General features: G+C 39.3%; 1 protein-coding gene and 1 long non-coding RNA gene across 3 annotated transcripts; one reads left to right on the forward strand and one right to left on the reverse strand.

The window, feature by feature from the left end:
• Window positions 1-985: 985 nt before the first annotated feature.
• LOC118167083 lies at window positions 986-13991 on the forward strand. The gene is made up of 3 exons (XR_004750920.1): window positions 986-1687; window positions 10360-10497; window positions 13613-13991. It is a non-coding gene; the product is annotated as an uncharacterized LOC118167083 (long non-coding RNA).
• Window positions 7554-15111, reverse strand: ELMOD2 (ELMO domain containing 2). Of its 2 annotated transcripts, none has more exons than XM_035326325.1 (9): window positions 14966-15111; window positions 14689-14833; window positions 14189-14217; window positions 13101-13195; window positions 12207-12336; window positions 11105-11238; window positions 10427-10495; window positions 9174-9307; window positions 7554-8748 (listed from the first exon to the last, which is right to left on the reverse strand). In XM_035326325.1, exons 2-9 carry the CDS (start codon window positions 14831-14833, stop codon window positions 8591-8593), a joined length of 894 nt encoding a protein of 297 aa, XP_035182216.1. In that variant the 5' UTR covers window positions 14966-15111; the 3' UTR covers window positions 7554-8590. The 2 variants fall into 2 exon arrangements, with proteins under 2 accessions (XP_035182216.1, XP_035182215.1); XM_035326324.1 differs by having other exon boundaries at window positions 14924-15044.
• Between the last annotated feature and the right edge of the window lie 971 nt (window positions 15112-16082).

Genomic DNA, 16082 nt, shown 5'->3' on the forward strand with positions numbered 1-16082 from the left:
AGTAAGTTGGTTTACATGCATATCAAATCGTGACATTAATTTGAAGCTGCAATCACTGTTCTGAAGAATATGACTTTGAGTGTTTTAACTTCATAGGCCAATTCCAGAACAGGGTGTTTTATTGTAAATGCCTGGCAGCTAAATAAGTTATCACAGAAATATTCAACACTTCCTTAAGCAGACTGGATCTTTTTCAGTTTGCAGACCCCCAAAATAAATCAGCAATCTCCCACACAGCCCTAGAGGTGCACAGATCAGAGCTGAAGAACATTTCATGCTGAAAGGGTTTGCCAGTTTCCCTCTACCGGAAGGGGCTGGCCATGCAGCTTTTATCCTGGAAATTATGTTGCTTTTACAACTCCTGTTAATAAGGAGAGGCATCCACAAAGATCTCTGGTTTTACAAGGTGATTTCTTTTGTGCTAGATTTCCTTGCCATCTTAGCACAACTGTCTCAACAAAGTTTTTAAATGCAAGCCACATCATCTTCTAAGTGTTGCTTTGTTAGAGGAAGCAGCTGGGTGAGCTGATTTTCTGCAGATACTTTGTAAGGCTGCTCACCTGGCCAACACCACACCCAACAGCTACCTGGTAGTTGGGTATTTGATGGCAAGATCTGCTGCAAGCTGGTGAGAAGGAAAGTTGCCGGAGTTTGTCTGACCAGCATGCAGTCATGAAGACCTTTGAGAAAAATGTGAGTGAACATTTAAAGTCTTACTTGTATGTGTGGGCATGCTGTGCAGGCAAATCAGCTGACTGATATGCTTTGAGATAGAGACTGTCTTTAGTCTGTGAACTGTAGAATTTAGTTAAAGTTGTTAATCTTGTAGATAGGGGAAAAAAAAGGAAGATAAGTTCTTCCTCTTTGGAACTGAAACTTGTGACTGGATGCTGATAAGCTCTGCTTGTGTAATCTGAGGGGAGCCTGGTGGTTGGGGGGTGCTGCCTGTAAAGAGACAGTGAGCAATGGGGGAGTGGGAGGTTGTTTTACAAAGCTCCACTTTAAAAGGAGGGAGGGAAAAAAACACTAAGAAACAAGTTATTCTAATCTACCCGTCAAGTTACTTAATCATGGTGTATGAAAGTTGAATGGTACCTCTTTCCTTTATCACAGTATCTTACAGTACCTGAGTTCTTGACATGAGAGGTAAAGGTTGTGTTCATTGTGGCGTGTAAAGGCTTGTGTGATGTAACTTCTTAGCAAGCTTGTGTGTTATATTTAAACCTACTGAAAATTTGATGTTTAGCAACTCAGAAGAGAAAAGCACCTTCAGGGGGCCAGCACAGTGGCACTGGAGCTTGTATTAGAGTGGATGTTACGTGTCAGGCACTGCACCATTAATGAAGATAGCAGAGGATATATGGAGTGTAGGAAGGCTATGGGAGCAAAAGGGAATATTCGTAGTGTGGTTGGTCAAACTAAGAGAGAATGTATTGGTATTCTCTAAGCTTCTCTTGGTATTCTCTAAGCTTCTGGATCCCTTCTATCACAGATTTTCTATTATTTGTAGTTTGCAGCAGCATTTTGAGACTATGGTAATCGGGCCTCCCGGTAGTAAGGTGCAGTACAGAAACAAACAAGAAACAAAATTAAGGCAGTGCGCAAGCACAGTAAGCCTACAACCTGCCTAGATGAAGAAGCACTAGATCAGAGAAGGCACCTGTAGCTGCATATCCATTCCTAACAGGTAGGGAGCACAACTCACCCGTTCTCTTCCCATTTAGCTTGTAGTTGTGTTGATGAGCTCCAATGGTGTTACGCTGCTGCTATCCCTGACAGTCTATTCTCGTCTGTTCTTGGTAATTCAGTAAAAAGAAAAAAAAAAAGGGGGGGGGGGGGAAGATGGTGTTGCATCCATTTTTATAAGAAAAATCTGAGTAGTTGGGCTTAGACTAAAACTTGCGTAGGAGTTGGTAGGCTAGCTCACCTATGGTGGAGAGTGCCTCAGTATCCTTGCCTTTTGCATCGGGTTACACTGTGCTGGGCCTGCCTTTGGTCTCAGACATCAATGTCTAAGCCTGGTCTGGAGCTAAAGCTTGCCAGTTCAGATACATGTGGAGGCGTAAGTTTGTAGCAAGAATGAAACTGAAGCAGTTACATTTATTACTGAGCCTTAGCCTGTAGTTCAAATAAAAGATTTTTCTTTCCACTAGAAAATAGTGCTACAAGTCCAACAACTGTAACTTTTTTTAATGGTCAGTTTAAATTCTGGTCTATACAGTATATAAAAAAAAATAGATCAGCATGACAGATTCAGTGTAAATATAGATTAGCATGATGGCAAAAATTAGAACAAAATATGGCAGTAAACAGTAAATTGGAATATGGCTAATAATAAAAAAAATGTTACGCTTGAACAAGCAGTATTATTGCATGAGTGTATCAGTTCTGGGAATAGAAGGAATGAAATATGGAAAGTAAGTTATTTTTAAGTGCAATGAAAGATGCTCTCAGAAAGTGGTGGAAGGTAATCTTCTAAAGCATGTCCCATTAGAAGAGAATGCACCACAGGTTCTTTTTTTTCAATTTAAACTTCCTGAATATGTGCTTCCTCATCCCTTTTTCAAAAACTAGTATTTGCATAATTGACAAACTCAACATTTGGGGTTTTGTTCATCTTGGGGGTGGGGGAATAGGAGGTTTCTGCAGTGCAAGGCGCCTTCTATGCTTCTGAAGGAGAGTGGGGGAGTCCTACAGGTAAAAGCTTATGTAGTGGCAGTTTTGTACACTAATAGAAGCATCTGGTCTCCAAAATTTGCAAGTAGAAACGAATGTCACCTGAGAAGTACAAATAGAATTGGAAAACTAAGCAAATAATTTAACATAGCCTGTATGAAGATGAGTGCATGGTGGAAGGGGTAAAGGAAGTAAAAAATAAAAATAAAATAAAAAAATCCTTTCTTGGTTTGGGGAGAGGGAACAGCCAGACAAAATATATCTGGGGTTCCCTTTTTCTCTGGAAAAGTTTGCCAGAGTTCCAGCTGTCAAAGTTTGTTCCTGAGCTTTGCTCTCCTCAACAAAAATCCTTGCACACTTAATGCAGAGAAAGCTTCTCCTAGCCATTCAAACAAAACCCTGTTGTGTAACTTTTTTGTTTTTATTGTTTTGTTTTGCACACAATTATCAAATGGTACTGCAGACACCTGGTGACAGGTAGGAGCTGTAATAACCACCTACTACTCGCAGCAGAACATGGCAGTGTGTGGCAGTCTACCTGTGTAATATTGTCTTATATTCTATAACCTTATTTGTGGTATACCCCTAGAGCTACCAATGTAGTCCTGTAGCTACAGAGACTCAGCAAAACAACTCTGCCTCCTCCCAACCCATTATGTTTTTTGTGTATACTATATATCAAGGAAGCGAGGCTTGCTTTTATTGGTGTGGACCAAAAGAATTTCAAAAGAGATAAGGGGATGCCCGTCTTTTGAGTCAGATGTAGAACAAAGTGGAGGAGGTACCTGGAGAAGCCCCTCAGCTAATAAAGCAGAAAGCATTTCGTTTTAGCTCAATGTCATCAGTCTCAGCAATATACTGTAGCCATGACTGGTTAAGAAAAACATGTTTCATGTTCATGAAGAGGGAGGAAGTGCTAAGGTCACAATACACAAAAATTTATCAGATGTGTCAAACTGACGCCTATTTCACAATTTTCTGTTAAAACAGATACAAGATTTCAAGCAGACTTGCATGTAAGAATTTATCTAGCACCAGAAGGATCTTGAGAGTTTGTGTAGATCTCTCAGATTTACATGTTTCCAGTCTTTCTTCTGGTGTATGATTTTTAAATGCCTATCTTGGATTCTGATTTTGAAATTAGAAAATGTGAGGCAACTAGCATTTGTTCTTGCTGATGTTTTTTGCCAGTTCAGCTTCCACACGTGTAGATGTTCCACTGCATACCACTTCTACAACTTGTGATACAAGGCTACTAAGAAAGACAAAAATGCAAACCCGGTAGAAGAACCTTAGAGAACTCTAAAATGAGTGAGTTCTCAGAGCTGAGGAGGGAATTAGAAAAGCATGATAAAGCCTTCCCTCGTATCGCAACATGTGCTGAGAGCATGGCTAACTGTAAGCTGCTAATTTTCTAACAACTCTAAGCCATAACACTCAAACGTTGACAATGTTATAGAATAAGTCATTCTTTATTTGCTACCATTGTAAACATCTTTCCATTACACAGACATCACCATTTACATTATTGCTTTTATATTGTGGTAAACAGAAATTCCAATTAGTATACAGCTATCTAAGCACAGTGTGATAAGAAGAAACTGCCCACAAGCAGTCTTGTCATCCCCCCCCCCCCCGCCCCTGCAAAAGACAACATATAGACTGGCACAAGAAACATCAGTCCAAAGACTGATCACCTTTCTACTACAGCAACACAAAACAGGTATGACCAAAAAAAATATTTACTAGCCACATTTTCAATAATACTGACTACTGAACTCCCACATAACGAAATACAAATGTTTCCATTACGATAATTCCTAAGACAAGGTTAACTGATGGGATTTTTGTTTTCCATCCTAGTTTAAAAACATTTTTTTTCTCAAAGAGTGAAAATCTAAACCTATTTATGTGAGGTGCTTAAATTGGCCCCTTTTCTTTACGCAAAATGTCATGTTTTTACAGTATCAGACGACAGAAGCACAACCAGTTTAAAAACATTCTTGTTTCTTCTTAAGTAGCGTTGTCTTCAAATCATGCTTTCCAATTAAGTTGGTTACTTAAGAAGCAATGCGCTTGTTTATTGAAAGACTAGATTCTATAGTTATTTATAATAAATTTCTACTTCAGGTTAATTTATTCATGGAGTGGCACCACATTTCAAACATATGCTGGAACAACAAGAAGGGAGGTAGTCTGTTAAACAGTTGCTACAGGAACAAGAAAAATAGAGAACCACCTTGTCTTAAGTTTTATTTTTTTCTAAAATATTACTGTTGCATATAAACAATGTAGTGAATGCTTTGATGCAGCATGTTAAAGTAACAATACTTACAAGTTCTTATAAGTAGAACACGACAGTTAATAAATAACAGCAAGAGAATTTAACAAGGTTTTAATTTACAGGAGTCTTAGAATAAACTACAAACAGTAAGTTCTGATGTTCAACAAATTGATTCCATCAACTTGCAGAAAGGTGGCCTACCTCCATTTTGAATCTTCTATAACCTTAGGATTGTCATTCTGAGAGTTAGTACAAAATACCACTGACAAGTAAAATACTGTTCTAAACACTCTTTCCCTTTCCTAAACACAGCTTCACCTTCCCCCCTCCCCTCCCGTATTCTAGTTACCACCATAATACAATTACCCTACCACTGATGCAAAACAGGGAGACCTGGTGCTATTCTACATCGAGTGACTTAAACAGAAGGACTAGGGTATGTGATCACAAAAACTACATGCAAATTCTAACCGTTTACTGGGGAAGTGTAGTGGAGCCTAACAAATACTCAGCTTAAACAATTACTACACACAAACTCATTTTATGGTAGTTGGGTTTACTTTTTCTTCCCTCATATGCTGACACAGTTTAATCCCGGGTCACTTTTTGATTTAAAAAAATAAAAAGCTAATGAAGATGCATTTCATGTAGGGGCTAATCTGTGTTCTACACTAAGATATCTTAGCTGTGTGACAGGAAACCTAAAACTTGGTGCTCAAAAAGCCTCAGCAGTAGTTACATAGCAGTCTCCTTATGACCAAGGAGCTGAATGCAAGTTTCAAGTCTGGAAAGACTGGTGTGGAGATGGTTAGCAACCACTGGGGGGCGGGGAGGGAGAAGTTTGCAGACTCCACGGGAGAGTTGTTTTTTTGTTGTTGTTTGTTTGTTTGTGTTTTTTTTTGTTTGTTTGTTTGTTTGTTTGTTTGTTTTTCTGGAGATGGCTCAATCGGTTTTGTTAATTGTTAGCAAATGGTAGAAGGAAGTAAATGGGACTTCCTTCCTGCTGCTGCTAGACATCTTGGGGTGACTTCTGAAATTCAAAAGATTTGTCTCATGTTGCTTGCCAAGGAGATTTACAAGCAATACTAAAATTATTAAAGATAATAAACATGAAGGAAGCTGGGGCTAGAATGTAGTAAATAACTAACTTGCTAGCTTCTGGGAAAGAGAATCCTTTCCACTCCATTCCTCAGCCAGCTGTTAGCAACGTTCAGTTTCTGCAGCAGGTCAGAGAAACAGAGCTGTACCACAGGATCTGAATCCCAGAATGCTCTCCCCAGGATTTCAGCTCTTCCATTCGTAAGAATTACAGAACTCCAAGTTTGCAGGAGCAGCAAAAGAACTAGGCTTCTTGTGGACAGCTCTGTTACCTGTGAATCACAGAGTGGTTTGGGTTGGAAGGGACTGTAAAAACCACCCAGTTCCAACCCCCTGCCATGGGCAGGGACACCTCCCACCACCCCAGCTTCTCTGGGCAACCTGTGCCAGTGCCTTACTGCCCTCTGAGTGAAGAATTTCTTCCTAATATCTGATCTCAATCTGCCTTCTAGTTTAAAGCCATTACCCATTATCCTGTCACTACACTCCTGGACAAAGAGTCCCTCCCCAGCTTTCCTGTAGGCCCCCTTTAGGTACTGGAAGGTTGCTGTGAGGTCTCCCCAGATCCTCCTTCTCTTCTCCAGGCTGAACAAACCCAGCTGCCTCAGTCTGTCTTGAAAGGAGAAATGCACCAGTCCCTTGATCATCCTCATAGAAATCTATCTGCTTAAAAGCCAAAGCATAACCATAAATATACCCTACAAGCATCTTCACACTATTCTACTAAAAAAAAAAAAAGTAGCGTCAGTCCAACATAGATGAACCTCTCTCCACCCTGTGCGTGGTAAACTCAAAAACTGTTTCTTACTATACCTAAGGCATCGTAAAAAGTAAACAGAGCTGCACTACCTCCTGCATATATATATAGTATACAGTGACCAGGTGCTTCCCACAAATAAAGAGATCACCAACATTTAAGGGACCATCACCAACATTTAAGGGACCAAGAGTAATTGGGTGCACGCGATGCAAGAAGTCACTATTTATACAAGACAGAATTACCGAGGTGGGAAGGCACCTCTGGAGACCATGTGGTCCAACCCCTGCTCAAAGCAGGGTCGCCTAGAGCAGGCTGCACAGGACCTTGACCAGTTGGGCTTTTAGTCTCTCCAGGGAGACGTAATATTTCATATTATATTAAGAAATGTATTGTTTATGTAGTGTAACATCACTCATTACAAAAAAAGGGGTTCATCCCTTTCCTCTCCTGTTCATCCTGTTCTATTCTTCAGGACCCTCTTCATGATTAGTCATTGACTGTAAGTTAACTAATTTACCTGAGATGATTTAAAAATAAAAGATGAACCATGAAAGCTTGTATTAGCATACAAGTTTTGTGCTAGTGTGCTATTTATATACTGAAAGAGTTTTTCCCAAATAACTTGAGCTTCTAAGGCTATGATCTGGTTACAGAATCAAAATAAAACACTGATTGAAAAAAGCAGAAGGCACTTATTTAATAGTAGGTTTTGGAAAATGAAGTGATGGGTGTACCAAATCTGTTTAAGCAATAATTAGACAAAATATAGATATGAAGTCCTATTGACTAGATTGTCTGAGGACGCCATGATTAAGGAATGTGTCACAGTTGCACTTACCCATGCAAAATGCATTTTTATTAGAGGCTACTATTAATTTTCAAAAAATAGGGGCTGCATCTGCAATATTTAATTTCTATTTTTTGTTAAATGAGTGAACTCTCTCTTGTACTTCCCAATGGGAATTTCTCATTAGCTTCTAAAAGAAAGGACTGACAACAAAGTCAAGCAGTCCGAGCAACTGAAGTCAGATCAGAAAGAATGGAAAACTTTTATAGCAGCAGGTTTTTTTTAGAAAGAGCAGCTTTATTCTGAGGATCAGATCCTCACACCGTTGACTTGTGGTTTTCTTTTTTTGTTGTTTCTTTTGTTTGCAAATTAAGCTTTTTCCAAGCATAGCAACTTGCTGGTACAAATCCACAGACAGAAAACTTCCTTCGCCAGAAGTAATTTGTAGTAAGTACATCAGTATGTTGATGGATTAAGCCTCTTTCCTAAATTATGACTACTACATCCCCTTCATCAACCTCTTCACCGTGGAAATTTAACATTGACAAGTGGACTACTGACTATGCATACAGAATGAGAACACAAAAAGCTTAAAACCAGGGACGTTTCAACTAAAAAAAAAGTTTTAAAAGACAATTAACAGATAAACCTATTAATGAAATGCACTACACAGAATAAATATCTGCTTTGTGTTCTTGCACCAAGAAGTATAAAAAAATGAGAGCAAGTGATCCAGCGATCTTCAGACTTTTGGGTTAAAAACAAACAAATCAGCAAAAATAAACACAATAACCCTGTCCTTTGGAGAGTAGCATATAAAGAGCTGTAAACAGAGGTTGATTGTCCAAGCTTTCTTAACTGAACTTAGGTTATTTTTTTATGTAAAAAAGTTCTATTGTTATACAGTTTTTGGTGAACCTTACAAAACTTTCAGCCAAATGAGTAATTCCATTGTTGATGCAGAACCTGATATATTGCAGAGGAGTTAAGGTTTCTTTTTATCTCCCAAGGTTAATATCGCATCATAATCCAGTAGGAGACCCTTAATTTTTTCATGGAACTTTTCTCTGTACTGGTTGAAGTGCATAATACTTTCTGGTTCTTCTTCAAACCAGAACTTGTCAAACTCATAAACCAGATAACCTAGAAAGAAAATAAAATACAGATCTACAAAAATGAGCTCCACAATTTTCTGCCTTGAGCTAATTAGACCTACAATGATCCTTCAGACTTTGTCCAATTCCCTAAAATAGGAAGTGTTTTATCCAGGTCAGCAGCAACCTTTTGCACAGAATAATAATGAATAAAAGAAAAATCTGCAAGTACTCTATTTTCAGACTGCAGATACAGAAATTCACCTAAATTTATTCCTGAAACATACATTTCTGTAGCACAGTGGTTAAATGTTGGTTTCATTTCAAATACCTGGTCCTGAAGATAAACAGCTTGCTGGGGCTAAAGAGAAAAAAGTGGAGGTGCACTCCAAAAATAAATCAACCAACCAAACAACATTCTATGTTGTGGACCTACCCCCAGTAATCTGTACTAGATAATCTACAGATACTTACAGTAAAATTGATGGAAATGTTCCATTTGTGGCAATCCAGAGACCACGTTGTACAGATGAGACTTTAAATCACCACTCTTAAGTAAGCTGTATGCCATTTCGGTCAGATTAATTCCAACAATTGCATACGAATATCTGCAACAGCAATCATAGTTCATGTTTTTACCTTATGGATGGAAGGACTTAAAAGCTTCTCAGAAACAGTTGGTATTAGGATAACTGTAAGAATCAATTTTTCCTATAATACTTGTTAACAAGCCAACTTTGGCCTATAGACCCCTTTTTCAGTTCCCTGGTGCAGCTAACCATGTGAAAGTTAGTTATTAAAAAAAAAAATCTAATTTCCTATACAGTAGTATGGTAAATACCTCCACTAAGCAATGACGAGAAGGGATGGGTAATCAATATTGACCTCATATTGCTCAACTGAAATCAAACTATTGAAGTATCAATATAATGGTCATCTCAACATACTTCTTCATATCAAAAATCTGTTTTTCTGCTGCACAGTTAGAAAGCATCACACCAAATATTCTTAAAGGACTATTAAAACAAGTGTTTATAAAAAGATGAATTTATGTCAATTATATGTGTATTTAATTGATGGGAGTATATCTTGGGTATCTTATTCATGATCTAATTGCATAAGATAATATTCTTTAGAGTTGAAGTCAAGGAAGCTTCCTATTCCTGGTAGGTGATTGAGCTAACTAGGGACTAGATGGATCAGATGACGCATACAGATTTACTAGCTCTCTTTTGTATCTGACTTGTTTTAAAATATATTTTCCTGTAAAATCAGTGGAGCATTTTAATACATAGTGTCCAAAGATGAAGTAAAATGCTGAAACGAGCAAAACATCTACTTGTATTTACTTATTACAGAAGTCTAGAAAAAAGATTAGATTAAGAGGTAACCTATACCATCCCTACACAGGATCAATAAGAAAGGGAAAAATAAGTATTCACTTCTAAATCTATTAAAAATACAGCTACGATGTTACGTGTTTATTGTGTTAACCAGAGTCACTATTTTGCAATATTTTTGTCCCAACAAGTCTGTTTGGGGAAAAAAAAATTACAAAGTTAGCAACCTGAAAATGATTTGTTCCGTTTCTCAAGCCTTTCTACTTTTTTTTTCCATCCTTAAGTGGAAGAAACACGAATATTTTCCTCTTTATTTTCAGAAACAGTACTTGACAATTCTCATGTGCTCTTCTGCAGAACAAGTGAAAAAGAGTCATAATGACTTACCCCAGCTTAGGGTGATTTGAACGAGAGAGGATCTGACGAGCTTCATTGGTGTAGTGCTTACTAAAATACCTGTCAGTGTGAAACAAGACCTTCCATTATTTTTAAGTTCATATAAAAATTAAAAATTGTATCTGTATCTAAACACATAGCTATAAACTAGAGCTGAATACTACTCTGTACTAAAGAAGTCACAACGTGAAAACAAAAGAAAAGTTTTCTTAAAAAAAAATAAATTATATTCAGTGTCAGCCAATGCAGTAAAAAAAAAGCGATCTGAACATCAAACAGGAAGTTCACCTAAGTCTACAAATTAGCTTAGCAGAGGTATGCAAACACGTTTATTTTTCATTGCCGTAATAAATTCAGAAATTTTAAAAGCTTTCAACAAGTTACTCTCCAAGTCATAGCCTATCAAATTGATCGTATGGTGACAAAAAGTAAGGTGTCTGGGGCAACTTTGTTTCTCTCCTCACCTCTTGTCTCTACCCAACTACACATTTACAGAAGTGTAGCTGCTAGAAACACTTGACTTATTAACAAATATTGTTTTTCACTGTACGTAAGCCACCATTTCTATTTGCTTTTATTCAGTCTTTATTAAAAATAGCATTAACTAATGAGAATTCATAGATACTGAACATTAGTTAAAGCAGAACTGCCATAGTTCTTTTCACTTACACCAGATTCACTAATCCCAGCAGGCCCATCCCTCTGAAGTCTGTTTTGGGGTCATCACCTTGGAAGCCGATGTCACACCACTGCTTGGTGATTCTGGCCTTCAGGTTTTCATGAGGCATCAGCAAATTCCAAAGCTGCAAAAATATGCTACCATGTCATGCGTAGCTGCTGAAGTATTCTAAGTCACATAATTCAGAACGCTTGCTGATGCACGCTATAAACCATTCACCTCAGAATAGGATACAGACTGCACGCTGTTTTCTCTCAGTGGCAATCTGGAGTCCTGCTACAATAGCTTAGTCTAGAGGTTATGAAGATGATTACATCTAACATTACAAGTGATAATTTCCATTTGTAGGCAAAGCCACTATACTGACACTATAGAAGCAAAGACTTGTTTCATTTCAGAAAATAATTGACGCAACATATTCCAATAGGACAGCTGTAAACTGAAATACAAATTCATAATAAATGTTTACTTGCCCATCATGCTGTTGTCCATAGGGATTTGACGCCTACGGACAACAATATAATGTGGGGGTTTGTATGGCAAGTTGGAGGAGTTATGAAATGCTAAGAAAATAACATGCTAATATATTTGCAAAGTACAAGTTATTTTAAATAGACTCGAGCAGAATTACATTTGCTATTATTTATATTGATAATTGAATACTGACAGATTGAAACTATCCTCTTTGACATTGACTGGGATGTAGTAATAAGAAAACATTAGTGTTTTTTTAGTAATTATTAATTGAGAAACTTACAGAAGGTTAAATATCAAGGTTATAAGGCACAAGGTTAAATATCTTTTTAGTTAAAATCCTTCAGTGACCTGTTATAAAAAATATTTTTCTGACTGTTAGGTCTGATTTTACATAACATAATCCCAGTACAAGCAACACTACTTTACTAATTGGTTTCACTTTGACATTTTATTTTAATCAGCTACTTCTATAATGACTTGGCGGTTCACAAGTAGAAAAGAGCTTTAACTAGGGCATCTGTTAATAATGCAAAGAACTTCATTTATCAGTAGTAACTATTAGACTTGACAGTGGGGAATGGGGAACAGCTTTTGTATTTAAAAGATTGTTTTTACCTCAATTAACTGTTCCTCATGTTCTTCGTTATCTGAGTCATACGGGACCTTCCTCAGATTTTCCACATTCGAGTAAAGTTTTTTATAACCTGTTATCTGCAGTAAGGATATATGGAGATTTGTCTTAAACCTGAAATAATAACAAATAACAGAAGGTATTGAGGCATCGTTAGCTATAAATTCTTGCTTGAACAAGTTCTATCAGGTAAACACAATATAATCATTAGAATTAGGAAGTGCTTTACGATTACATCTTAAACTTCACCATATTGGTTAAGCGTACTGCTATAGGGATCCTACTTCTATTTCTAAGTTTAGAGCTGCAAGGTCAGGCCCTATTCACTTAAATATATGCAGGAACATACCCTTAGTAAAATCTGTGGTGACACAGAAAAACTTGTATCATCCTGACTACTGTACCCACAAACATCTGCCCACAAACTTTTTATAAGCCTCAAAACCAAACTTTGTCAGAAATTTTATACCTTCAAAGTGTTTCATTGAACTAAAATATTATATTCATAGTTTTTCCTCTCAATCGCTCATAATTACTTCTGCAGAGAAATGCAAACTTTAATCTGCCATCACTATACTCTCTCAAAAATATCTAAACAACTACATGGGTCATGTCTCAACTTCTGTGATACTTCTTAAAAGCAAGGAATAACAAAAGTGACCTGTGAGATACAGAGGCATTTATCTCAAATCCAACGCAATTTAAACTTTGTAATGCATTTCCTAGAAGAGGACATACCCAGACCTTATTTTCTAGCTTCATTCTAAAGACTTGTGCTGGACTGCTCAAATATTGTATCTGACTAAGCAACAGCGGAAACATGTCAAGAAGCGAGAATAATCTGCCTTGAAGAACCTTTGTTAGAGTTCCAAACATACCTGATATCCTTATTTTCAATTTTCTTTTCTTTCATTACGTCTTTGACACACTTCTCCACTTCAGCTTCATCAACATGTAGAGCATTTCTTAAAACCTAAGAAGTTAACATAGTAAAAGTCCTCATGATGAAGGCAGAAACCTGTCGCCTACTTTACTCATGCTATTTCTCATTCTCTGGATGCCTGCCCCATGTGTATTCTTTCAATAAATTGACTGTTCTCCTTTTTATAGCTTTTTAAATGCTTATAATAATAATACTCAAATCACTTACCTAATTACGCAGATTTTTAATAAATACATAATTTTTAACTATGTCAACTGTAAATAATATTTTTCTGCAAAAGACCCACTTTAAAAAAAAAACAAAGCTCAAGTTTAGGTTCTTGTTTGCTTTCAAATGCTGACTTGAAAGATGTTCTTCCTAACCTAATTGAAACAAACACATACTGTGCTCTACTGTAACAAAAATACTTGTGGCACTTACTAATTCTCTCTAAAAATCACGTTGCAGTGATTAGCTAGAAAAGGAAGAATGCTCAGTCACCTCGCTACCTAGAATGGAAAAGTTCCATTCAAGACGTGCAGATCTGAGGGCTTAAAGCATTAACTACAGTTTCTAACTGCTACGGAACAATCAGCGGGAGTGTGTTAGTTAGAAGTCTCCCTGCAAATATGCATTACATTTTTTTCCCCCAATGAATTGAGATGCTATTGTATATACTCCATATAATTGCTTTATCTGTATCATTCACCTGTATTGCATTTCTGGTTTCTACAGAGCCAGCAAGGGAGACTGCTGTGACAGGGAGCACTGACTCTCTCCAAGAACAGAAGCTCAGTACCCTGACTTGTCTGACTCACTGCTACAGAGCAGGTAAAACTTTCAGAGGGAAAAAAAAGGGGAACAAATGTTTGAAGTGATATAGGGTTACTCTTCAAAAACCCTGACTAATCCTAGCAGGCAGAGCCCAAGATCATCTTCTTTTCTCTGTCTCTTATTCCTCTGCTTTTTCCTTCCCTCAAAAACATGTATTCTTTTCAGGCACCTAACTCCTGAAATAGTTTATAACACAGCTGAATCTTTTACCTTGTTCTTTGATGATCCCAGTGAATGTTCTGCAATAACAACAATTTAAAGAAAATTAAAAACAAAGTCCAATGGAAGTGTTTTTTTAAAAAAAAATAATTGATAATAGGTGTTCTTGTAAGTATCATAAAATGCTGAGTAACTTTTTGATTACATGTATCAAATACTTAAAATCAACCCGTATCAAGCAACTGAAAGGCTTAATTTACGTAGATTTTTGATCATCCTTGAGTGCAATGCCGAAAACAGGCTCATTATTCAAAACAGCGGTCAGCAAGATTTACTAAAAAAGACAAGGTGTCAAGACAGAAATATCTCTGCCCCTTTTTCCATTCTTCGAAACGCCTTCTTGTTTATTACTGAGGAATACGGAAGCAAAGCAAGTTTCATTTTTTAGAAAAAAATAGCTACTTTTGGATGAGAAAAGCTGCGTTATGAGAGTTTTGAGGTCACGGCCGTGCAGCCCGCAGCCCCCGGGCTCGGCGGGCGCCCCCCGTTACCGATGCTGAGCGTCCTCCGCGCCCCCTCCTTCTGGCCGTGCAGGACGCGCTGCAGCTCGCACTTGCCGGTGAGCAGCCTCACGACCCACTTCAGCCAGAACCGCACGCAGCTGCTGTACAGGAGCCCCCACAGGTGCAACAACATCTGCGTGGAGAAAGCTCCGCGTTACCCCACGGGGCCGCCCGCTGTCCGCCACCCCCCAGCTCCCCGCCGGCCCCCGGCCGCTGCGCCCACCGTGCAGCCGCCCGCCGGAAGCCGCCCGCCGCCTTCCCTGACCTGGAAGTGATGGCGGGGGACGACGGAAGCGGCTGTTGGCCGTGCCCTTGCCGTTACCGGCCGGGCTCCTGCCGCTGCCGGCCGGGTGCCTGCTGCCAGCGGCCCGGCCGGGGTCGTGAGGCGAAGTGAACTCCCACAGCGCGAGGCAGGGCGCCTGGGCGGGCTGCTGGCACCCTCAGTCCGTGCCTGGTCAGAGTCATTAAGGTTGGAAATAGACCTCCAAGATCATCAGTTCCAGCCACCTACCACCAGTATCACCCACTAAACCATGTCCCCAAGCACCACGTCCAACCTTTCCTTGAACACCCCCAGGGACGGTGACGCCACCACCTCCCTGGGCAGCCTGTTCCAACACCTGACTGCTTTCTCTGAGGAGAAATGTCTCGTCATTTCCACCCTAGCGCTGCTCAAGGCCACTTGCCTGTGTCTGAGGACATAGCAAGCGGTGTGCTTGTCCCTCTGGTTAGGGTTACGTTCCGAAATGTAACGGGGAAGGAGGTGTTGTGGGCTTAGTCAGGCCAGGTGCTTGTGAGGAGGGTGCTGGCCATGGATCCTGCTCTGCTGCTGGTGCACGTAGGTGCAGCCTAAGTGTTTCAGTTAGTCCCGGTAGGCACCTCCATTGTATGATAATTAGTGATTACTTTAGACATGCTTGGCTCAAGCAGTTCTGTGGAGGGCAGCAGGAAGAATTCCTTTTCCTCTGTGCTGCACGCAGAGTTTGAGGGGCGGGAAGGGATCTGGCAGGCCTGCTGGGCCATGGGCAGGTACCTCTCCGAAGGGAGGAAATGGAAGTACCTTTCACACAGCATGAAAGGCCTGGTGACCTGCATCCCACGGGATTTCGGAGGGTGGGCCAGCATATCTAGCGTTTTCCCGTTCAGATCTGTGCACTCACAGGGGTGAGGAGCTTCACGTGAGGGAGTCGCTGATCTGAGAACTTCAGGTGTTTGACCTCAGGTCTGATTCCTACTCCTGAAAACTGTGGGGACAGGTGGTGGGTGCTAACAGGCGGCTGGCGCTCAATCACTTTTTCCAGTGTGGCTTCATAAATGAGCAATCTGAGTCATAAAACATTGGTGTGCTACAGGATAAAAATAAACTAAGAAGTATTTCTCTC

This window comes from Oxyura jamaicensis, chromosome 4 (genome assembly GCF_011077185.1).
Source record: "Oxyura jamaicensis isolate SHBP4307 breed ruddy duck chromosome 4, BPBGC_Ojam_1.0, whole genome shotgun sequence".
NCBI classification, from domain to species: Eukaryota; Metazoa; Chordata; class Aves; order Anseriformes; family Anatidae; genus Oxyura; species Oxyura jamaicensis.